The sequence below is a fragment of the Pseudopipra pipra genome, chromosome 6 (genome assembly GCF_036250125.1).
Source record: "Pseudopipra pipra isolate bDixPip1 chromosome 6, bDixPip1.hap1, whole genome shotgun sequence".
Classification (NCBI taxonomy): Eukaryota; Metazoa; Chordata; class Aves; order Passeriformes; family Pipridae; genus Pseudopipra; species Pseudopipra pipra.
In genome coordinates, this window is record NC_087554.1 from 31,940,760 (window position 1) to 31,965,327 (window position 24,568).

The following is a 24,568-nucleotide window of genomic DNA, read 5'->3' on the forward strand; positions in this document are numbered from 1 at the left end:
GAGGGCGTGGCCGCCGTCAGCTGTTCGCGGCGCGCCCGGCGGCGCCGGCCGCACTTTGGCCGTGAGGAGGCGGCGGCCGCGGCTCCCGGGACGCCCCGTCCCCGCGGGACGCCCGTCCCGATTCTCGGTGAGTGCCCAGAAAGCCCCTTCGCCACTGGGGCCGGCCGCTCTGAGCCAAGTCTCCGGTCAGCGCGGCGCCGAGGCCGGGCGCGATCGTGACAGGGAAGGGGGTTCGCCTCGGGGCAAACCCCCGCCCGGCCAGTCCTGCCCGGAGTCCCGCGGCTGTGGGGAAGCGAGGAGAAGGAAGGAGCGGGCGGGCTGGGAATGAGCTCGGCTGGCACCGGGAAGGCAGCGATTTGCTGATGCAGGCGGTGGCTGATTCTGCAGGCAGCGCTGCCCCTCTCGGGCCGTCCCGCAGGGCTCGGGTGTCTCGCCCTGCGGCGCTGCCCGAAGGAGCCGCGTTTAAATCTCTTGGCTGGGAGCACATCTGCGAGGCTGGAGCCCGGGCGGGGAGGAGTTAAGGGCGGCCGGCGGTGCCGAAGCGAGGCCGGCCAGCTTTGTTTTGGGACGCTGGCACGCACGTGTGCGCTAAGCCCTCCCTCCGCTCCCGGCCCGCCGCCTGTCAGCGCGCGCGTGCGGCGGCCCCGGCCGGCGGGGTTTGGCCGCTGGCTCGGGCAAGGAAGCGCCGTGGGTCGGACACGGCGCCGGGGACGCGCGAGTTCCCGTGCCCGTGCGCCCGCCGTCGGGCAGAGCCCCAGAACCCGAGCTGTCCAGTGTCTGCGGTTCCCGGCGTGAGCTGCGTTTGGAGGGAGTGGAAGGAGTTTCAGTGAGTTGTAGGATGAGTTATCCTTCACGTTGCCTCGGCATTCTCCCTTTGGCATTTCCGAGGAGCTCTTCAAAAAAGGTCGGACTGTATTGCAGGAGGTTGAGTTAAACTTCTTGCTCTCTAAACCCTCTTTTGTTCAGTGTTTGCTCTCTGCCTTTGCTGCACTTTGAGGAATGCCCGTATCCCAGCGGGGCTGACAGATGATCATCCATGACTGCCTCTTGGGGCCCGTAACTCCTTTAGGTATGCTTCTTTAAGCCATGGATGAGAATGCTATGAGTGCTGTGCCACTGCTGTCATCCAGCAGAGCTGGACCAACTGTGGGGCTGGTACTTGTTCTGCTCTGAAGACAAATTTTTGGGAGTTGTCGCTCAGCTGAGTGAACTGCTGAGATGCAGCAACTTAAATAACCATAGTGCCCCCAAGTTAGAGCCCTGCACAAATAGTTCTTGCACTGCTCAGTCCCTTTGTCTCCTCTAGAGTACTGGTGTCCTGAGTGCTGCTCACCTGGGAGGAGATGGGAGCACCAAGGGCAGCGCTGAACACATCCTTATAAAATTATTATTAATGTCTCCTTCAGGCCTGAAATTCCTCTTGCTAGTCTTCCATTCTGTTAAATGCTTCGCAAACCAGAGCAAAGGAGGAGACATGAAGAGTTGAATTTCACTGCCTTGTTTGGAATTGGGTGGAAATCCTGGAGATGGATCTCTTAGGAGTCTGTCTTCCAATTGGGTTAGATGCACAGGTAACAGTAAAGGGACTTGTGGCATTTTTGGTAATTCTGCTTCTAATTGCTTTATGTTTGAAAAGAACTCTTAAATAATGATTTAGGGCTTATGGGGCTTTTTCCCTCCACCATATTAGTCCAACTCTGTACTGTAACAGAGCTCAGGAATGTTTACTGTGGCAATGACAGAAGTCCTGCTTTAAACACCGAGACCAGCAATGGTCTTTTTTAGTAGTAGGGTGAACCACTGCAGTGACAGTGCATGTAGGCTTGAGAGTAAGAGGGGTAAAGAAGTGACTGCATTGCCAAGTCTGGGACATGTCTTAAGTCGAGCTGAGGGAAGAAATGAGAAGTTCAAAGGAAAGTTGGCTCTCACAGGGACAAGTAATGGAGAGCTTCACAGAAATGGCTTTGCCAGCTCTTGAGTTTTGCAACCGCTGGGTTTTGTTAAAAATCTGGCCTTGCAGCCTTGTGATTACAGGAGTTCTTCTTCCATAACCAATAGGTAGGAAAAAGTGAACGAGGTATATACCATAAAGTTCAAATACAGCAGGCTAAAGCAAAGCAGACCCCAAAGAAGCTGACTTGCCACAAGGCTTTTTGAAGGATTGGGGTTGCCTTTTAAAACAATGTCCTTTCAGTTTCCATGTGCTGAGAGGTTGGGGGTTGGCTACCTACTTGTGAGCAGTTGTAGAATTAGAGCTGTTGGTGGACTGTTACATGTGTGAACTTTGTCTCTCTCTGGCCCAGCTCTTGAGGACTTCTGGCGTTCACCACGAAGTCACTTGCCTCTCCTGCTCATGCAGATGGGCAGCACTGGGAGGGAGGTGTGGTAAAAACAGTTGTGTTTTATTGTTGGAGCAGAAGGCATTATCTCCTGGACAGCATTCTTGCTGTGTCTTAGCTGTTTCCTCAAATGTCCCTTTATTGCAGGAGCAATGGATCGCCCCAGCTACCTGGAAGAGGACTATTCTAGCCTGGATGGGCTGGACGATGACGTGTTTCACTCTGATGACTTTGGACTTGCAGGTCAGCCTGGTGAGATGACTGCAACTGGCTTTTTCACACAGAACCAGTCCTACAGCTGCCTTCTGGGGAGGTTTCAACTATTCCCCCTCACACACTGCTGTGGTCCCGGTATCAGGCATCCTGAGCAGCAGGACAAGGCAACTCAAACACTCAGCCCGTCCTCTTCCAGTCAGGATGTTATGTTGCCTTGTGGAGTCACTGAAGAGCCACGGAGACTCTTCTATGGTAAGAGCACTCCAGTGTCATTAGCTTTGCAGCAAGGAAACTGTCCCTTTAGCACTTCCCCAATCAAGCAAGGTTTCTTTCATTAGGGCATGTTATTAAAGGACTGAAATTATTTTGCTTTGGTCCAACTCCCTCAAGAAAGACAACTTATTTTCTTACCTTTGCTTGTCCACTGCAGGAACCAGGCACTTGCTCATTGCTTCTGCTGTCTTTGATATTCCCTCTCTTTCGCTTTTTGGCTTTATTTTATCACATTTGATTTTACTGCTAGATGTTCAAGTGCTCATTGTACCTTATATCCTACAATTTGCCTACATTTTTGAACTACTACTGGCCTCATCTGCATAGGAAGACTCCTAGAAGTTTTCAGTGGAAAGAGGGAAATGCAAAAAGTTAGAGCTTTTAGGCTCTTTACCAGAGTTAAAGTTGTTGAATAAATAGCATGTCCATGCAGTATTTTACTAGCAACTGATGCGACACCATTCAGTTTTGTGTATCCAATTCAGCTTTAATTCAAATCAGTACCACTAAATGCCAGAAAACTGAGAGAAGTCTGAGAGAAAAGATATTGCAACCTCTAAGAGGAGACAGCTTGAGGCAGAGATCTTCTAAAACTGCAAAACTGTCATCAAAAAAACCCAAGAACTTGACTGAACTATAAACAAGCAAAAAGAACCAATTGTAAGATCCTGCCACTCATTTCACTATGGGAAGCAACACAATGCTCTGCTTAATCTGCTTGCTCTATTTAAAAGCTGAGCAAATGTTTTACTCCATGATTATGGTACACAGTCATTGTTTGGGCTTCAGGAACTGGACTTTAACATGAGTCAAAAATTTAGGATTATGTGCAGCTCTTTCCTACATGAAGCGTACTGAGTAGAAAAGGTAATCTTCACACTGGACGAATTACTCTTCTGATCTCTGCTTTGTAGGGAATGCTGGTTACCGTTTACATGTCCCTCCAGCTGGCTTTGGGTTGGATCCACACCTCCAAGAGGAACCTCAGGAAAGTCAGCAGGAAGCACGTGCTGAGGTGCAGATTGCACGGAAGTTGCAGTGCATTGCCGACCAGTTCCACCGGCTCCACATACAGAGGGTAGGGTGTCTCTGGAGGGGAAGATGGGGATTTACCTATCCAAGAGTGGTACTCTAGAAGACTGGCTCCAGGCATCAGCTAAGTGAGCTGTACTTCCAGGTAGCAGAATGCCAGCAGCAATAAAATGGCAGGAGTATCCTGATAGATTTTTGCTTATGCTAGATTGCTGGCTCTTCCTAAAGATTGGCAAGGTGGAGGGAAGAGAACGTGTGGGATTCCATTTTCTGCCTGGGAAGGTAGCTATTTTGTGTTAGCTGCTGCTATTCCAGCTCTTCCAGTTTATTAGCAGCGGGGTTTATGAGGCTTTTCCCAGGGATCTCCTCCTTTCTTTCTATTACAGCTTTTACTCTTCCACTTTTGTCACCACCACCATCTTCTCTTCTGTGGAATAAGTGGCCATCTGTGGCTTATGTCAGCTCCTCATCTGGGAGATAACAAGAAGCCTGGAGTCTGTTCTGACACTCCTTGTTGTCTAAGGGTAGTTCTATGTAATGTTATAAAGTATATTTAGATCGTGCTAGACTTGCTAGCAGCTCCTCTGTCAGACAGTCCTAGCTAGGACTGTCTCAGACTTGTGAGTAACTTCCTCACAACAAAAGACAGCTGTAAGGTGCCATCAGGTCTGAAAACCACACTCCAGATTCTTGATTTTGTTTCTTAAAGAAAAAAAAGAAAAGAAAAAAGAAACCCTGCTATTCAAAGAAACAAAATAACCATATTCCCCAAAATCCCTGATTCTTTCTTCCTTGCCCTCCTTCCCCTGTTGAGTAAGTGGAAATCTCAGCCCATGCAGAGCTGGTCAGAGGTTGCAGAGGTTTGGCAGTAGGTAATAGTTTGCCACTTCTATGCAAGCCCAACAAGGAGAGTGTATCTGCTTATATATGAAGAAATTTTTCTGACTTCAGAGAGGGACAGAAAGTTTATCTCACTCCAAGTGAGCTGCTGCTCTGTTAACTGTGGGATCTGTTGCAGCCCTTCTCAAAGGTAAGTGAGGATCTCTGTCCTGGCCAGAGAATTTGGCTTGTGGCTGGGCAAAGGTTTGATCCTCTCTGTGTCATCTGAGACATAAGGGAATTCTGCGACTCATCTCCTAATAGCAGGAGGATTAAAGAAACTGTAAAAGGAATATTACTCTGTAGAAATGTAGATGGGGCTATGAACGTCATCTAGCAAACTGCAGGAATAACGAGTTACCACGAGATTTTTAACACGTGTTGTTTGTGGTTGAATGGGGTTTTCCGCGGTGGCGCCTTCTCGCCAGCGATAGCTGCAGACCCCACTCCCTCGCCAGGCTCTCACAGGAAAGGGAAGGTTTAACCATCCCGCCGGAGGAGCCCTGCACTGAACTGGTGGAACTGGTTGTAACTTGACCCCTTTCATCTCAGGGGAGTGTCCATATCTGATGTCTGTGCCTTGGAAACGCGTCCAGGAGCGCCCACCCGAACCGGCCCCACTAAGGCTGCCCGGGGCCGGGCTCTCTGCTGGCCCGGAGCTCCCGGTGCCCGCCCGGCCCCGCTGCCAGGGCCGGCGGCCAGCCCGGCGTGTGGGAGCCGTAGTAAACAAAGGCGTCCGGCTGCGCTGGGCGGCCCGGCCCGGCCCCTGGGGCCCGGCAGAGGAGGGGCTTCGCTCTTTGTTTGAACTGGAAGAGCAACAAGTTGTAAAGGGGACGGGAGCGAGGGCCTTCGGCCATTTGAATTTGAAAACAAAGCATAAGGAAAAAACACCCAAAACAAAACAACCTGAAAACTTAACTTGAGGACAGAGTAGTTCAGCCAGTGGTTATCCACAGCCTGACCCTGGGATAGGCCTTGGCATTTGGATCTGTTAAGGGATTCTTTCTTGTTTGTCAGGAAAACTGAGTACTGAGCCACATATTGGTGTCCAAGGCACCGTTCCCCATGGAGTGTTTTGTTGTCATGCCCAATCCCTTCCCTCCCAGCCCTGCATGGAGGATTTCCTTTGGCTTTTGGCAGAGATCCCCTGTGCAGAAGCCCCTCTGTCCTATGTGCAATGACTTTTCCTAGCCCGTTGCTGAAGAAGCAAGCGGTCTGCCCCTGGAGACACGTGAACTGGTTCACAATGTGCTGTGGTTTGGAAGGGGAAGCCTCTGAGACATGAAAAACTGGGCTGTCGTTTATCTTGCTGTGAAACTAATCCCTGATTTGGATGCCCTGTTCCAGCTTGTCTCAAACATTTGGTCAAAACCAACTTTCCAGAGTGGTGTCTTGAATCAGATTTAAAATACCACAAAGTTAGTCACACCAGTGTGGTCTTGTGAAGTTCTGAGAGAGAGCAAGCTGGTTTTCAACAAGCTGTGCCTCTTTTCGGAGCCTACAAAACATCTTATCTGTGAACCTGGGAAAAGAAAACCTGTGTGCCCTTTCAGTGGGAGTTAGGAAAGACTTTTAGTATTGGAATAGTGCATCCAGTTAGCTCAAGAGTTGCCCTCTCATGGCTCTTGAATTCTGTGAGACTCTCCAGCAGTTCAGGTATGGCCCCCATTCTCCTGCTGCAGCAGCAAGTCTGTGTTGACACAAAACTTGCTGGTTAATGTACATCCCTGGCTGAGAGAGAAACTGAGCAGGCAATAGCTGCTGAGGTTGACGTCACTGAGTTGTCATTGGACTCAGCTGCATGCATGGTCTAACCCCATCCCACACTGGGAACCCTGGAGAGTCACTGTTATCTCTTCCCTGGGCTTCTGGAGCTAAATGGTATTTATTCTGTGGTTCTTGGCTATACAAAAGATTCTTGGGTATGCATCTTGTAAGAATAAGAAAGTTGGCTGCACCTATGCTTGCTTTTGGCATGTACACCATTTCCAGAGTTTCATTTCCTATTAATATGTTAAACAGAAAAAAGTAGTTTAAAACCTGGCTTTTTCATCTTTAGAACAGTGCTAGAGCAATAACGCGACACTCCCTAGAACTCTGTGGCTTTTATCTCCTTAAGATGCTGAATTTATTGTAAGAGGGGCTTGAGCAACCCTCTATGTTCCTAAGTAGCAAAGCCTGTTACAAGTTGATTCAGTTTGCAAAAGTCCTGCAGAATGACATGCGAGACTCATCTATGTTTTCTTGAGTTCTTTACTACCTCTTACCTGATTGAAGCTGTGTTTCTTCTGGCAAAGTTCCCCCGTTGTACTTTTTTCACCCTACCCCTGGAAAACTAAGCTAGAGCCAAGCCGTGTTTTCTTCAGAAGAACCCAGGACCTCCCACCTCCTTCTTGGTTTGGAGCAAGTGTGCCTTTGCCTGTGACTGCTTGCTGTAGCCCAGTCTGTGGCTGAGCTTAAAGACTGTACTCTGAGATTATGGAGAACAGAGCTGAGCTTAGGGGATCTGCTGGTTGGTTGGCTGAGATGTGCTGCCCACACCTCATATGCCCAGGCTGTGGCAACAAGTGCTTGGGCTCTGCTTCAGGTCCTGAGCAGGTCCTGAGTGAACTTAAGTTTCCTTGCCTTGAGGAGGGGCTTCAATCTGTGCTGAACCAACAGTGTATTTCACAACATGATGTGCTGCTAGCTGGGATCTGAGTAGACAATCAGGGACAGTGGCGGCAGCAGCGTAAAGCCACCCCAGAGGAGCACAGGGTTATACAGGGGTGGGGTGGATGACACTGTATATCAGTATCACACCCCTTCAGTTTGACTTGCTCCATTGAGACACTGGAATGCTACAGCTTTTTTCCAAATAAAATAACTCTTTTTAAGCAGGCTGCAGCTTTGAGGGGACTGCTTTTATTGCATCTCTTCTTCATGGAGATAAGATCACTTCACAGGGGATAAAATTGTCTCTTTAAGAGCCAAGGAGTGGTAGCCTTGAACAGTTCTGGGCTCAGGTCCAAGCAGAGCCACTGACTTGCTGTATGACCTCAGACAAGTCTCTTGACCTCCTTGTGCTTCAGTCAACCCATCTGGAAAGCTTGGTTTAAAAAAAGCTGAGCCTCGATGAGAACCAGATGCTGAATCAGAGCTGAGCTTTCTTGAGTAAATAAGTGCATTACAAACAACAACAAAGCCCCTTTCCAACACATCAGGAATCCTGCAGTTGATTTGGATATGCTGACCATGCTCAAAAAGCCTCTGTGGATCTAGCTATAGAAAACTTTGTTTCTCTGAATTCCCCAGTTGGTTCAGCAAATAATTCTCACCATTGCTGCAAAAGGCTTGAGCAGCCTGTGGAACACAAATGCCTGCATCCATATTGGCTGCGGGCAGACAACTAGGCATGTACCTGTTCGCCTCAAGCTAATGACAATGACATTTCCTCCTATCCAGGAGGAAATGTTATTTTCCTTTGAAAGTGAAACCTGTTACAATTTGCATATTTTTCCCCCTCTGTCTCTCATGAGAGTTATCAAAGTCTCCTCTGAGACACTTCTGCTTATGCAACAGGAGTCTGCATCTCTTTTCAGAAAGTCATTGGCATGAGAGAGTGGGCACACAGTGCTACATGTGCATCATTTATCACAAACTTCATCAGGCTTTTCTTCATTGTTTATTAAGGGACAACCATGGAATTTTTAACAGTTGCTTTTTTTACACTAGTACTGTTTGCAGGAAACCATTCTTTATAATGACTTTATGTTTTAGGAAAAATCTTCAGAAAAGTTTCCTAATAATGTAGTGCAGAGACTCAGACTGTCCTGTGACTGAGCCTGTAGCACCGGCAGCTCCATACTTTACTTGTACCTGCAGTCTCTTTGAGACTTGGGTAAGTGTTGTCATTCTTTTGTTTCCCTAGCAGGTCAGTTTGTTTCAGGATCTTCCCAGCTGGCTAGTGCTTGCTGGTCCCTGCTGCTGCTGTGCACAGCAGTGGGTCACCTCTTCAGCTCCGCTTTCTGCACGTTGCCCATCAGCGCAGGACTTGAATCTCCAGCTGAGGATGCAGGAGCATGGTGAGGGAGTGAACTCCTGAAGTGAGTGAGCCTGGTTTAGAGGGCATGTGGTAGAGTGAGTGTGAGGTTGGGAAGACTGAGATGTAAAACAAAGTTCTCGCGGGCTACAGAACTAGAGTCCTAGGCTTGAGGAAAGGAGGTTGCCATAGGGGTAAGAAGAATTCTTATGGTCAGTGGTGTCAGAAACTTGATATGAGGAAGTGGAGACATTTTTTTGCTTAATGTTGTTAAATTTTCATTCTTTTTTCTTTTTTTTTTTTTTCATTTTGACCAATAACAATGAAGGAAGAGGTGGGCTTGGAAGTGCACCTTCCCCTATGCATACAAATGATACAACAACATATTGCCCCTTGCCTAGCACCCGTTCTGAAATCCTGCTGCCTGTGGAGCTGATTACTTGACATTTAGGTTAACAGAAACTTGCTGGACCCTTTCACATCTGATCTGAAATGGTATTCTTTGGTACGTTAAGAAACTGAGAAAAGTACATAGTTATGCCACTGTATAAATCCATGTTTCTCCCATATCTGGAATGTTACATGCAATTCTGCTTTTCTTCTTCCAAAATGATGCAGCAGAACTGCATCTTTGAAAAGGTTCAGAGAAAGTCAAGAAGGATGATGGAACTTCCATATGAAAAATGAAAAAAATGGGCTAGGACTGCTAAGCTTAAAAAAAGACACAAAGCAAGAGGGAAGCAATATTAAACAGAAATCAAAAGTGGCATGAAGGAGATGGATAGACCAACTTCTCCCAGTACAAGAACTAGGAAAAATCAAGTCAAGCTAGTAGGAGCCAGTTCAAAGTAAATGAGGTATTTTTTTTCATGCAACAGGTAGCTCTGTGGAGTTCCTTGTCAAGGCATATTGTGCATCCCAGTGCTTTATCTGGGTTCAAGGGGAATCGAGACAAGTTTATGGCTACTGAAGCAGACATTAAATAAACAGAAACCAGATCTGACTCGGGAAGTCCTAAGCTCAAACTAGTTAGATGCTGAAAGAGTGTTAGGGGGACCTATTGCATGTACTTGCCCTCAGCTTTTCCTCAGGCAGCCACGTAATGCTGCTGTTGGAGGCTGGGCTATGCAAACTCTTGATGCAAGTCACATACAACCACTGTGTATCAGTTAAATAAAAACCACAAAACTTTTGCATCAGCCTAATCTAGCCTTCTTCTCCATGCTTTCAGCTGACAAGAGATTTAAATATATTATGGGTTTGTTCCTGCTTAAAATAGGGGATAATGTTAAAAAGCAAAACTTCCTGCCTAGCTCTGGTAGAGGAAGTGGGCAGAGGATAAGGGAGCTGGGTGGCAGGAGAGCCCTGCAAGCTCTATGCAGTGGTGCACTGTGAATCCTTCACCCTGCCAGACACAGAACTGCGCTGTCTTCAGGCAGTAGGACCACAACCTCAAAAGACCAAGACTGCCCACAATAACGAGCACAAAACAGTTCTCCGGGACAGCACAGGTGAATGGTTTTGCAGTATTTCTAACATCAGTGCAGTGACGTTAATGTTCAGTGCTGATGTTTCTCCAGTACAACCCCTGTAGTCTCCACAGGCTCTTTTGCCTTTCCTCAGCTCTCAGAGCACTTTGCTGGCTGTGACAGTGGTAACATGCTTTGCCCTTGTAGCAGTGTGACAGCTGAGAAATTATTTTTCAATTAAGAAGTAATTGCAGTAATACCCCACTTCTTTTTTAGTGTGGGAGACTAGAAAATGCAGGTTATAACTTGATCGAGATCATGTAAAGATTGCTCATTGGAACCCAGTTGTTCTGCCTCCAGTCCTCCGCTTAGGTTGGTTGATCTTATTAAGATAGTGCCAACTCCGAGGGGGATGATGAGATGTTTGGACTGATTATTTATGGTGAGGAGTGTGTGTTTGTATTTTACTCAATTAAATTTTATGGTGGAAAGGCAGGAAAGCAAGTGCCCAAGTGCAGTTCTCCTTTGTTTCAAGCCATTGAGGAGGAATGTCCCGCCAGCCTTTTATAGTCTCCATTTGGGTTTTTTTTTTGTTTCTCCTCGATAGCTACCCTTGCCAATTTCAAAGGACCGGACCACAGCAGAACAAATGGTGATCCAAAAATAAAAGTAGTGAGGCAACTCCTGTTAACCCAAGTTCGGTTTTCCCTGGTGCAAGGCTGACCTGAGGAGGTGCCGACCCTGGGCTGGAGCCCCCGAGGGCCAGCGGGCCCCGTAGGCCGGTGCGAGGAGGAGCGGGCGGTGCGTGCGAGGGCCCGGCCGGGCCGTGTTTGCGCTCGGCGGCTGTGTTTATATCGCTCGCTAAATTTAGCCTCTGAGTCATCGCCACTGCTGACGAGAGGCTGCGCTGCCCGCAGGCGCCAGCCCTGCACCTGCCCTCCCGCCGCCTCCCCGCGCAGCCGGGCGGCCCCGCGCCCCCTTCCTTCCCCCCAGCGCCAGGATATTTTTCCTGTAAAAACTTTTAAAGTGTTATTTTAACCAAACCCCGAGGCAGACTTTAATCACTAGGGGGGGTCTCCGCAGCAGTGAACAGTTTTGGGAGCACCTCCCTTCTGCTGGCGAGGAAACGGATGCCAAACAGGTCAGTGGGTCCCGCGGCCCGCGCAGGGCAGGGCATGGACGCCGTGGGCTGTGGAACAGCTCTGCCCCATCATATGCAGGCTGAGTCAACAAACCCGCCCGCTCTTGCTGCTGCCGGCCGTCGCTGGGGGGTGTGAAGTGTCCTCTCCTGGGCATCTCTTCCATCACCCTCACCCCCCCCCCCCCCCGAACATGGGGGCGAATCCCCCCGGACCTCGTACCACAGGTAGAAAGCGGTATCAGGTGCGGCTCTGTGGAAATGCAGGTCCCTTATTTACGGTATTTGTGGAAATAAGCCAGCGTTCCCCCCCCCGGGGGAGGAGCAGGAGGGGAAGGCCGGGGGCCTGGGAACGCGGTGGCCGATGGTTGCCCTTCCCAGGTTGCCGTCAGCTGGCTGTTACCATGGCGGCTGTCTGCTTCCCCTTCCTGCCCGCTCCGGAGAGGAAAGCGCGAGTGGCTGCATGTTTGTTTTTGAACTACAAGAAAATTGAGAAAGGGCTCACCTGCGCAGCTGTGCCGGCAGCAGGTTTGGGGCAACAGCCGTCGCTGTTTGCTGCTCAGACCTAGCGCCTCAGCAGGAGTTCATGCTGCCCCTTGTGCTTGCCTGGGCCGCCCATAAATGGGTTTTGGGGGTCTCCTGCACCCCATATCCCTTCTGCAGCACCCGGTCCTCTATATCCTCTCTCCATAAACACATGTTGCTTATCTTGATGCAAAGTCTGATGGAGGCTCATGAGAAAGGAAGCAGTACTTGAGATGACACCTCCTTCTACCACAAATTTAGTCCCATGTAAGAGCTATTGCAAGCCAGAAGGGTGCAGATCCCCAAGGAAGATCTCTCATCCTCCTCTCTGTGTCACCACAAGAAATCATGCCCCTAAACTCCTCTTTCATTTTTTTTTTCTCTGTTACTGTCTCATTTTTTTCTCTTGTAGTTTTTACACATGCATTATTTTTTGGTCATTAGGAATCACAGCTGGAAAGATTTGTATTTGACTTCCATTGGCCTGCATTTCTCGCTCCAGTGGGGGACACCTTCTGTAACCTCTGTTGCTTTGGGGACTGTGACTTTTTAGTCTTTCTAAGCTAAAGCATATTTTGTGGTAGCACAATATGCCTCCAGCCACCTGGCAGCCAAAACAGCCTCGGAGATTAGTCAGCAACTGCTCCCAGTGTGCAAGTATTTTTGTATTCAGTGAATAAATAAAATCCCAGCAACTTGTTGCTAATACTTGTATTAGTCATTAAAGGAAGAATGATGTTTTTATGTACACACATGCTATTATTCTTCTTTTGCTCTAATAGTGCCATTATGACCATATTAATCCTTCTAGTTAAGATGGGATCAGAATGTGACCCTTAACCATCTGGAAGCTATGAAGCAAAGTCAGAAGCTGTCCGTGACATCAAGAGGGTAGACAGGTACCCTGCTGTGTATGTGATAAAAATGTACCAGACCCACATACAACGTGTATATGATGAACATATTCTTTACTTTTTTAAGTAGGGATATTAATGGCATATATGTGTCAGGTGGAAAAGTAAATCTTACTCATCTTTAAACATTTATGCTCAAGGATGCACAGAGCTGTGTCAGAGGAACAGCATTTTCTTTGGGGTGCATAACCTGTCCTGATTTTCCCTTGATCACCACGTGCAAGGGTGCAGCAGGAGTAAAAAGGTTTTGATGTCTGGGTGCCATTTGGCAGATATATATCTGTATGCTTACAGTGTGGAACCTGTATTAGGAATTAATTAGGGGGAGGGAATAAATGTCGGGTCACTCATGTCCCTCTTTCATTTGCTTCCAGTAAATGTCTTGCATGTTTTTTTGTGCTTGTTTACCAGGATTCTGGCTTTTGGTTCAGCACAGTTCATGGAATAGGCTTCACTAATGTGTACTGTTGCTGCAGAGGACATTTTTCCTGTAAAATGGCCTTTCCTTGTGACTCATTGAAGCATTCATGTTAACGCTTCAGACAGACAGTCTCTTAAGGATATCCCCTTTAAAAAGCAGCAGCTGCAATAGGAAATGGTTTTATGTGTTTCCAGCTTTGTGTTGACTTACTGTATTCACAAGTCTAGTCTTCTTTAGTTACAGTTAGTAAAGAGGGCAAAAGGGGCTTCTTTCCTTCTTGGGAAGGGAGCCACAAAAGGGTCATTTTGTCACTACCGCATGGAGGTGACAAACTCTTCGTCCCTGATACTTTTGTGCAGTAGTGACTCTGAGGACTGAATTATTTTGATAAGGGACAAATTGGCATAGTGAAGCTTAGGGAAATTATACACCAGTCTTAGTTATGAGTCTTAAAAAAATGCCTCAAAACATATCACCTATAAAAAAAATAGTTACTAAATTAATGGAATCACTCTTCTTGGTTTTCTGTCCTTCGTGGTAACTAATTTATACCACACCAAAAAACCCTCAGTCTTGAAATATTTGAGAATTTTGATCTTGGCAGAGGTGTGTCTGGGGAAAAGATACAGAAACTTGTGAAATGGACATTTTTTATTTCTTTCCATAAATTCTTTACTGCAAAAAAATCTGCCATTTCCATTCTATGGTTCTTGTCCCATATTGAATTAGTACCACTGAAAGCAGATCACCCCAGAAGTGAAGCCATAACTCTAAACCCCATTAGCTAGGCTTACTGCTGAAGCAAATAGTCCCATCTTGCTCCTCTTCACAAGCCACCTTTCTGTTGTCCTGGCACAAGCATCAGCCTGACTACAAGATGCCATGGATTAGGATGACCTATTCAATAGTAAAGGCAACTTATTTATCAGATTATTTCTGGCCTTAATCATTATCTGGCTCTAGTTCACTTTCTTGCACTGCTATAAGGAGAGGACAGTATGAGTGGGCTGCTTCAGTGAAAGTGTGTATGGGATCACAGTACTGTGGAAGGAAATGCTGACTGAATATGGACCCACAGAAATACAAGCAAGCCCTAGGTATAGGAATAAAACCTGGAAAGCTGCCCTCAATCTAGTGCTTTATTTTTTCACTTCAAAACAAAATTAATGGTGTCAAAGTCCTTCAAAAAGTTATTTGAGATGTTATGCTTCTTATAGGCAGGGGAAAACAAGGGTAAAGTATTTCCTATTCTGCTCTTGCATGGAAATCTCTTTCAGTGTCTTAAGCAAATATGGGAAACACTTTTAACTGGAAAAGAACAAAAATGCTGTACAAAAAAGTGGCTTCAAGAGGTAGTGAAATAATCACAATAGCATATGAACTTAAAAACATATTAGAGTTTTTCTCGCTATTTGTCATACCACATCCCATTGGTTATCCTTTAGGTCTGTAATCTGTCTAAAAGTACAACTCTAAAACTCTTATTTACAAAATAAAAACAAAACCCAATACCTTCCTCAAAAAGCTCCTCCTCTTCAAAAAAATGGGAGGAGCATGAGCTCAGTCGTTCCATTATGTTTTCCAGAACATGGTGTCCTTTACCTATCACTGCAAAGAGCAAGTAATCCTTTTCTCCTGAGGTGATGAAGAATTTGGAGGAGACAGAATATTTGGAAAACTGTTAAAAGCACAAAGCGGCCTCCTACATGAAGTGGGACATTAATATGGGTGTTCTCACATGTGTTTGCCCTCCCAGCAGTGTGGAATAGTTGAAGTTGTACATCCCAGATCAGCACTGCTCTTGTCTGCCTGCAAATTAACCCGCTTTATAAAATTCCATGAGAGTTTCCATTAAAGAGGGCCCACCAGTGAAGCTGAGGTATATTTCAAGTTTAGGATTTCTGTGCCAATTTTTAAACATCCTTTTGACTTTCCCTTACTAAGTCTCTATAAGACATTTTTATCCTCTTGGCTGCCAATAGAATAGAATAATCTGACAAAGCAAATTGTCTTCAGAGCATCTGTAGTATGTTTGTCCACTGTGCTCTCCTAGCATAGTTCCTTACTTGTGGAAACTGCAGAAGACAACTTTATGCTTGCATGCCACTTCATTGTCATCCTACCCCAAGGAGCAGTCTGCCTTAGCTGTAATAGCGTGATAAAAACATGATATCTAGATGGCATAGGGACACTGTGGTTCCATGTGCATGTTTGAGCAGGTTTGGGAGCGTGGCTGTATGGAGGAGTGTGGCTGTATGGAGGAGTGTGGCTGTATGGAGGAGGACGAGAAGAATCTCTGGAGTTTGATGAGGAAGGACAAACCTGGTCAAACTGAGATACGAGTAACAAAACAGAGAATATCTTGCTTTTTGAGATCAAATTGGGTGGTTTTTTTTTTTTACTTAGCCCTAGGGGATAGTTTATAAAAGATTTTTTTCACCTGTAAGCCTAGAAATGCCTGGGCAGTCAGGACTGATTGAACCCAGGGCTGATTACTTTGAAAGAGGTGATAGCAGGCTCTAGAGCCACTGTCTGTGGGTTATACTCCGAACACAGTGCTGTTGAAATGTGTGATGGGATCTGTGTAAACTCTTCTAAATCCATTTCTTCTACATCCACTTTTAAGTCTTGAGGGTAAGAATAATGACCCACTGCTAAGATGCAAGACGAATACAGGTTTTCTGAATCCTGTTTTGTATGTGCTTCTGATTTAAATGGCACAGATCTACTCAGGCTGAAATACAAACATAATTTAATGACTGTTTGGGAGGGCTTTGAAGAGCTGACACATCTCCAATTTCAACTCTCTCTTATTTGTGATTATGTTGTTGCCTAAAATGGGAGGAAAAAATTCTCCAAACAATATTAGGTACAGATAAGATAGAGAGCAGCTCTTTTAATGAAAGCTGCCTGGCTCACGGAGTACAAAGGTGCGCCTACATACAGGGTTCTTACACTTTTATATCTTTTACTAATTATCGTATCTAATGGGGACATCCAGTCCTAAGACCCCTTTTGCCCTGGTACCACCCTCAGAACTGCCCCACTGGAGTCCTTCCAAGGGTCTTGAGCCTTCTATCTTGTTTTGCCTACCATATCTCTTGTTATTTCAGTCCAGGTGCATGTCCCAACAGAATGTTCTTGCTAAAAATCTGTTGTCTTGAAAAGAGGGTTAAAAGATGGTTAAACTGAAGCTTCAGGAATGTGGCACACAAACTGTGAGAAAATAACAGTCTAAAGTGAAAGAAAACTACAGCTACATTAAAATCTACAAAAAGCTAAAAATCTTAAAATTCTAAAGCATCAATGTAAAAAATGCCTTGCAACCGTGTTGTTCTGCCCTGTTGGGCTAAGCTGAGATGAAACATCTTGTTCATATAATGTGCTTCAGTGCTCTTTTATGAACTTCTCTGCACTGAGACTAAGTTGTTGGAAGCCGGTCTTCTGTTTCCTTGTCTGCTGGGGATTGGGGAGGGGGGAGAGGGGGCGGAGATTTGGGCCGGTTTGTTTTGTTTTCCAGAAATTATCATGTCTGCTTAGCAAATATGGAATTCTGGATGAGTAAATGAAGACTGACTTCTAACAGAGGGTTGGTTATTGAGGTGAAATAGTATCCCAGGCTGGGCAATGTAAAGAGAAACCCACCTGTTTGTATGAGATGCCATTAAAGTGCAGGAAGGTGGGGGTATAATCGAGGCCACTTTTGCAGGGGTTATTACTATAACAAAAGGAGGAGCAGTGTCCCTGTCCCAAAGCTGCATTATATAGTCTGGTGTCCCCCTGAAACTCAACTCCCATGTTTCTTCCTTGACAATGGGACCTGAAATAACCTCTTGGTTTTGGGTTTTTGTGTGTTTTCAAGTATGTTCTTGCTTAAGGTTTAATTGGCTCCAGTCAGTAGGAAAGGGCTCCAAGGCTGATTATTTATGGCTTACTGTCAAAAGTGGCTATAAAAAGGGCAGTATTATCTTGGAGATGCTGGGAAGGAAAATGTGGTGGGGGGAGGGTGGGTGGGGAGTGTGTGTGTGCACGAATGTGTTTTCTTGTACTAGATGAAATCAGAGTTTTGCTGTCTCAGCAGTGTGGTTTAAATTGAAGATTAACCCTTTGACCTTCACGGTGTCAAATCACTTACAGATGGATCACCAGTTATATTTTTTCTTTTTTTTTACTTTCAGGGTGAAGGGGGGCTTTTTTTTTTTTTTAAAAAAAAAAAAAAAGGTTGTTTGTTCATGCAGCTGGGGCTTTTGAAAGGCTCAGAAGCCAATCTGATTAAAAACAGCACTTGGCTAAACTCTGCAAAATCCTACAAGCAAAAAAAAGTTTAATCCTCTTGTGCACAATGCATAAAGGGTCTGCTCTTTTCTTTTTGTAATGTTAGAGCTACAATTATTTCTGGAGAACTTATCATTTCCCTCTCTCCCCTCATCCTTCGCTGCACCCCCTTGTTATGCTGATGGGATTAAAGTGTCTGCTCTTGAAAAGTGTAACTGAGTTGTTATTGGAAAAGAGAAGTGGTATGTTGCAATTTTAGAAATATAAATAACCTTGCTCCAACTGTTCTTGTCTACAGCATCAGCAGAACAGAAATCAAGTGTGGTGGCAGCTTTTTCTCTTCCTACACAACTTGGCCTTAAACGCGGAGGCGAACAGGAACCACGCTGGGCAGAGGTGAGCTTCGCCCGCCTGTTTCAGGCCGCATCCAGTCTGCAGGGAGCACTGAACAAACACTGGTTCGGGGGCGAGACATTGCACACCGCCGGCCGGATGTGAGGACTCTGACTTTCTGATACTCGTCTTCAAGTTTGGGTGTTTTTATGGACTCTTCTTTGCTGCTGTCTGCCTTGCGAGGCAGGGAGCTCTTGTCCAACACTGTCAAAGGAAAGCCAGAATGTGGGTGTGTTTGGTAAAGCTTGCTGCTGGTTCCCCGCACCGGTGACCTCTGTGCAAGGGAGGCTTCCTCTGCCCTGTGTACTAGGTGATGGTAGAGTGCAGGAGTGTCATTTTGGCTGCTAGTTAAAAATTATGCTAGTTAAAAATGATGCCTGGGATTGATGACTAAATGTACTTTGGGTATCTTCCAGAGCAGAGATGCTCAATGCCTCCACATTTTTAGCAATGAAAAGCATTCAGGTAGCTTAAATCCACGGGGTTACTTGTTTTCTTCATTGGTTACTGTTTATTTCATTTCACCCTCTGTGAGAGAAAATCTGACCTCTTCAGTCATTCTATTGGGCACCAGTTGCAGCTCTCTCACATGAAGTTGTTCTTTGTTATTGCCATCAATAGAAAAAATTAAACCTTCCTGGAGTTGCTGTTGACTAGTAGTTTCTGCTACTGTTTGCTTCCAGTTCAGTGTTCTCAGTGCCCATGAGCCAGCATGAAGCCAAAAACCATGCAATATGACACAAGTGTCATTCTTCTACAGTGCTAATGTATATGTTTTTACTAGTTTTATGATGGGTGTTTATTTTGTTTTGTCTTTCTTTTCTTTTACTATAGTGTGGTTGATCAGGAAGGCTTAGATCCCAGGCATCCAATGGTTTTGCTTCAGGATTTGACAGGGAAATTAATTAGTATCTAATCTGATATGTACACTGTACAAGCAGTCTGTCCATTACTCTACTATGCAGTGTTTGGAGGCTGCTGTAGGCGTATACTGACTAGCAGCAGTAATATTACTTCAAGGGAGATCTTCTAGCAGTTCCCAGTTTGTATGCACTCAGAAGTTTGTCCATATGGCTGACACTATTGGACCAGCACAGGGAAATTAACCTACCAAAAGGAAGTAGCTTTAAATATTGATAGCTACTTTTCTGTAGCCTTAAATACATTTAGTTCACAAACCCACTGACAGCTAGGGTAAAATGCAAACAGAAAAGCAATACAGATTTTTTTTTTTTGACCATTTCCGTATTGCCACTGCACCTTGTTCTATGTCTCAGATGATACAGGCAGCCTGAGGCAGAGCTGTCCAGAGAATGGCTCTTCAGTTGTGTTACAAATGTTGGCTGCAGGTGTTGAGAAATTCTTCTGCTCTTGGTCCACTCTGAAAAATAAGCATTACTGTACGGAAGAGTAGTTTACTTGCACATACTCTTTCCTTCTCCACCCCTCTCTGCATATTCTTCTCTAATTCATGCTTTCTCTAGTAGTTGTGTAATCTTATCATTGCACTGTAGTGTCTGGTAACAGTTTGCTGAACAGAGTTAAATTTGGACCTTCTCCCTCTCTCCCAGCCCTATTCTCTTGATTTGCATCCTGCTCTACTGTGGCAAAATGTACTTTAGCTCTCTGAAAGAGGTCCCTAAGCCTTTTTCACTTTCATATACTCACAGGCACTCTCTTTCAACATAAGGAGAGTTTATGTGAGAAAAACTTTTTTTTCTCCTTTTATGTTATTTTTCTAGCTAGAGCTAGAGTAATATGTTTGTCCATGATGGTTAATAATTCATGTAAATGAATCTCAAGTAATATTTTGTGGGGTGGGTTTTATGGAGAGGGAGGGTGGGGGGGTTTTTTTAGCGGGGGTATTGTTTTTGGTTTTGTGTTGTTTCTTTAAGCATGTGCACTACAGAGTTACCCGGAGTGATCTAAGTGATCGCTGTTGCTGACTTTGCTGCAGCAGTGTGGAAGCCACTCTCTGCCCATGTTGACAGAGATGAGGCTTTCCATACCTTGCCTTGCACAGTCTGCTTGATGTAAACGCTGGTCATTGGAGAAAGAGGACTTAAATGGTGGGGAAAGCCTGAGGGGTAGTGCAAGCACAGACTGAACTAGGGACTCCTGAGGAGCTGAATGTTAAGAAGACTCTTAAATGAGAAGGTCTTTAAGAGGCAGGAGTGCAGAGGCTCAGGAAGCAATGTAGCAATGCTGCCTCCCTGCATGGCACGCCCTAGGATGTGATGCTTGCATTTTCCCACTGATTGCCAGGACCCCTTTATCAGGAACAGTCAATGCTACATCATAACAGCCCTGCAAATTATAAAAATTCAGCAACTGCTTCTGACACTTAAAAACCATTGTGAGCTTTCCCCTTCCCCTCTGCCTTGACTTGACAGCCAAACAGGCCAATAAGGCCTGTCTTCTGGATGAGTAAGCTGGAAAGATAGGTCTGGTACTGGTGCTTTCTGTTCTTGTGACCCAACCAGGGTTTATCTAGGGCAAGACTCTTCTTAACATGGAGAAACAAGTACCTGAAATGGTTCCTCAGTCAGGCTGCCTGCTTCAATAGAGTCATTTGGCTCAGGGAAAGATACATCTTTGCCAGTCCGTATTTCCCATTGCAACAACAGACTTATCAAAATTGGTCATGCCAGGGTCTCAAGTTAAAATCTACTTGAACAACAATACTTCATTGGAGACATAGAGCTAATGCTAGACAAAGGCCGACTTCCTGCAATATGCGTGTTGGTTACTGGTGCCAGAGATTTACAACCACTGATAATATATTTTAATTATATTTCATATCTGCATATCTTGGAGAAAGGAAGTATGCTCTGTCAACCCAAAAGTCTTACTTTGCTTCGTGTAGATTTGGAGGGGCAGGCTGGTTATTCAGATATGGAAAAGCAACTACTTCATACTTACAGTCTCACCTACTTGAGAAAATAGTGGGAAAATTTCACATATGTATCAAAAAATACACAGATGCACAGCACACATGTATGTGTCACCCATTCTCTGTTGCTAAGGCCTCTTGAGCACCCACTGAGGAGATCTTGCCTGCAGAGTAGCTATTGCAGTGTGGCCACGGACATATGTCAGTTATTTGGGGAAACAGTTCCAAAGAACATGGTTTATATCCTGTTGGTGAACGATTATGCTCAGGTTTTTAGGTATTAGTTCGTTTTGGTGAAAAGAATGGAACACTGTTTCTCTCTGTGCTGTAAAACTACGGTCTAACAATTTAGAAAAAAGAGTTGGATCTTTCTTCTAAAACAAATGCCTATTTTAATGAACAGTTCTTAAGAAAAGCTTGACCTGCTGTTGATGGTACCAGCAGCCTTGAAACATCTTGCTTCCCTTCCCCAGATCTCCAAAATGGCTTCAGACCTCACCTCTCTTTCCTTGAGGGATACCGTTCTTCCTATCCCTTCCCAACTGCCCACCCTTTTGAATATCTTGTAGCCTGCCCATTCCAGGATCCTGCAAGCCTGGTGCTAGTAGGGAATAGTTAGCTTTAGTTTTATTTCCTGCAGTTCTTGAAAGCTGAGCCAGTAATCACAAAGTGACTGCCCAGGGATAGCTGCAAACTGCTGCAAATAGGATACAACAAAGGCAGGGGAGAGGATGAAACTGCATGGAAAGGGTTGCTGATGGATCTGTGTAGGGCTGCAGCCTTCTCTCAAGGTGCTGATAATCCCTGGTAGCACTGAATTCCTGCATAACTGATCACATATCTCAGTTTAAATAGCTGGTTGTTATTAAATATTTGTTGGCTAAACTCTTGTTTGAGGAGTCCTGAAAGAAACTTCCGTATCATCCTTTGTTTTGGAGCTGTGTATCAACAAGAGAATAGAGGCAAGGAACCTAATCTTTCTTGATGTAGAAAGGGTGATTGCAAAGGCATCTTCCTTTCTACTGGCTGTTTACTTTGTCCTCTCAAGCCTGGATATGGGCAATGTGTGCATGTGAGGTTACTGCAGTGCTGGAGTTGTTCCATGGCAGTCACTGGAGCTGTACCCAAGGTGGAACTTCATTTGGTGTGGCACTTGGCATTCTTTTGGGAAACAACAGATTCTGACCATTAGTAGACTAGGGAGAAAGGTTGCTTTTTTTTTTAAAGAAAAAGCAAAATTACTTGAGGCAGTTATTGCAAAGTGGCCCTGTCAACTCTACAATTAATTCCACCCTTCCACTGCTAGTCCTGTCCCATATCTCTGCTGAACTTGTGGGAATGGTGAGACTGTGACATGCTGAATGGTGTGCTATGTAAAGGGAAAAATAGAGAAAGCACTCAGTATAAGTGCTAGAATCAAAGGAGAATGCAGATTTGTGGAGGTCTTGCCTTGTTTTGCCAGCAGTATTTACTGCGGGATTGTAAGTAAAAGAACCATAGAATGCCCATTCGTATTCATGGGAGCTCTGCACATGAACCGAGCATTATTGAGTATGAGCATAATTTGACTACACAGGTTTTAATAATATCTTTCAAAAGAGTCTGTTTTTCAAACTGGCATTTGTGATCATTTGCAAAAATGCCTACCTGTTGCCTTTGTTTTAGCAAGAAGAAATACCTCAAGGAATTGATAAAAGGTCCTAGGACAATCTTTTACAGTTCCTAAAGACTTCAGTGGTCTCTGTTTCTTTGGTTTGCATGTGTTCACGCAGGTGTTACACAGCTCAGTTCTTCTCCACCAGGAAAAGCAGAAAAGACCAAACACATCAATGCACTGGAATGTAATTGTGTGTGTGCGTGCATGTATGTGGGTGTGTGTTCTTGAACTGAATGCAGTCTGACATCCCCTACCCCTTCTTTCTTCCATGTGCCTCATCTTCCCCCTTAGCCACAGAAAGGAGGGTCTCTTCCTGTGAATCCCATGCTGGAAGTTGGTTTCTGGGAAGCAAAACCTAATGTCTGTGGGCTGTTTTTTAAAGCCATGTTTCGGTTCTGTCTTCAGACTCTGTGCTGCCTTTGGGGAATGGAGGGGTGGGAAGGGTAGATTCTTAAACTGTTTTTAAAATCTATTATGGAAATTTTGCATGTATAAAGTTATTCTTAAATCTAAAGGAGTCTCCCCAGTTTGTGGACACAGCTCCAGGAGAGCATCATCACAGATTCCTCAACTCAGTTTTTGATCAGACCTTTGTGAAAGAAGTATTTGATGACAAAATGGGGAGAGACTGATGCATTGGAAAAACAACATTGTCAGGATCTCCTTAAATACATGTCAGAAGTTAGGCTTGTAAAAGGGAAATTTCAAAATAACCCGAGGGATTTGTATGTCTGTTTCCACTGTGTGCATTTGAAAATCCTGCCACTAAATCTGAGTATGTAGATGTTGGGGATCTTTTTGGTTAAATTAATCATGTATCTCTTCTGTTCTCTTCAATGGTATGTAGTACAGTCTCCCATGTTTCTAGGTGAAATTCACTGATGAAAATACTGTGAAATATGAATTCACATTTTCTTCCCCCTTCTTTCATGCCTCCTGCTTCCTGCATGACTTTTCTGCTTTGGTGGGATACTTTAAAAAAAAAAATAAAAAGGCTTGAGAGTCCTTCATCTGGAAAACAAAAAGGGTAAGGTGAGCTAGAATTTGCAATGTACTTAATAAACTTCGCCTCAATGAAGGGTTTCCCCATGACTTCTGATATTCACCAGAATATGATACTGTCCTGCTGCAGAAGTAAACCCGATGCTCTCCTGTGAGATTTCTGTCTGGATTAGTCCTGAAGTGCACACACCTTCTTTGCCATGGACTGAGACCCAGTGAGAATGTAGCATTTTGTTTATTCTGGTTGTGTGCCTCCAGGACTCCTGCCTGTACCAATGGTGACTGGGCAGAGCTCCTTTTGTTTTTGTATCTGTGCAGTATATTTGCTTTGTGCTTTCTTCTTTGGTGCTTTTTAATACTTTAATACTTGGATTTTTTTTTCTAATAACTGGTACAATTTTTAATAAAATTGTTAAATTCTTTGTCTGTGTTCTTTGTTTTATTTTCTAATGGATGGAGGGCATTTACACAGCCGGCCCATTCTGGAGTTATCCAAATCAGTGATAAAATTTGTGTTGTTCAACTTGGAAAATATCTGGTAGATCATTTTATGTGCACCCTAATAACAAGCCCTGCAACAAAGACAAGATTTCCTTTCCAGATTGGACCACTTTCCTAGGGCGTAATTTGATTTATAATATAGTCTTTCAAGAAGATATATTCCCATGCTTGGACAGAGAACTGCTGCTCCTTGGAGTTGCACGGTTAACTTGCTGCTTCAAATCAGGAAGCTCTTGTTAAGACATACATGAGGTGCATCCTTCGAATTTGCAAAATGTGAACTTTAATTGATGGCTGCTTTCCTACTGCCTATGCAGGTACGTTCAAAGGCATTGAGGCCTTGAGAATAAACACTCATTGCTTGGTAATCCTACTAAGGAAGTATGGTTCTCACTGGTCTTCTGATGTAAAGGTAGCAGAGGAAGGTGGTCATGGCTTTGAGAGTGCTTGTAGAGTGGTAATGACTCCTTCAAACACAGCCATGAGAACGTCTCGGCCATCCCAGGCTCAGCAAGACACGTGTTTTGGTAATCATCAGGCCTGTCCTTAAGTTTTCCTCTGTTCCTATAAGGAAATCTCACCTCCATTAAGTAACAGTAGTTAACCTGGGTGGAGCAGCA

General features: G+C 45.0%; 1 protein-coding gene and 1 long non-coding RNA gene across 8 annotated transcripts; one reads left to right on the plus strand and one right to left on the minus strand.

The window, feature by feature from the left end:
- The first annotated feature begins 13 nt into the window (after window positions 1–13).
- On the plus strand, window positions 14–23,869 carry BMF (Bcl2 modifying factor). 7 transcript variants are annotated; one of them, XR_010431338.1, is made up of 5 exons: window positions 1,433–1,571; window positions 2,487–2,807; window positions 3,743–3,906; window positions 8,499–8,619; window positions 9,089–9,953. XR_010431338.1 is itself a non-coding variant. In XM_064658413.1 (4 exons), exons 2-4 carry the CDS (start codon window positions 2,492–2,494, stop codon window positions 8,821–8,823), a joined length of 426 nt encoding a protein of 141 aa, XP_064514483.1. In that variant the 5' UTR covers window positions 14–127; window positions 2,487–2,491; the 3' UTR covers window positions 8,824–9,082. The 7 variants fall into 7 exon arrangements, 6 of the variants coding, with proteins under 6 accessions (XP_064514483.1, XP_064514479.1, XP_064514480.1 ...); XM_064658413.1 differs by lacking the exons at window positions 1,433–1,571; window positions 8,499–8,619; window positions 9,089–9,953 and adding exons at window positions 14–127; window positions 8,653–9,082 and having other exon boundaries at window positions 2,487–2,582; XM_064658409.1 differs by lacking the exons at window positions 1,433–1,571; window positions 8,499–8,619; window positions 9,089–9,953 and adding exons at window positions 26–127; window positions 8,653–9,082.
- Window positions 7,066–11,984, minus strand: LOC135415912 (uncharacterized). The gene is made up of 2 exons (XR_010431339.1): window positions 11,591–11,984; window positions 7,066–8,834 (listed from the first exon to the last, which is right to left on the minus strand). It is a non-coding gene; the product is annotated as an uncharacterized LOC135415912 (long non-coding RNA).
- Window positions 23,870–24,568: the final 699 nt, after the last annotated feature.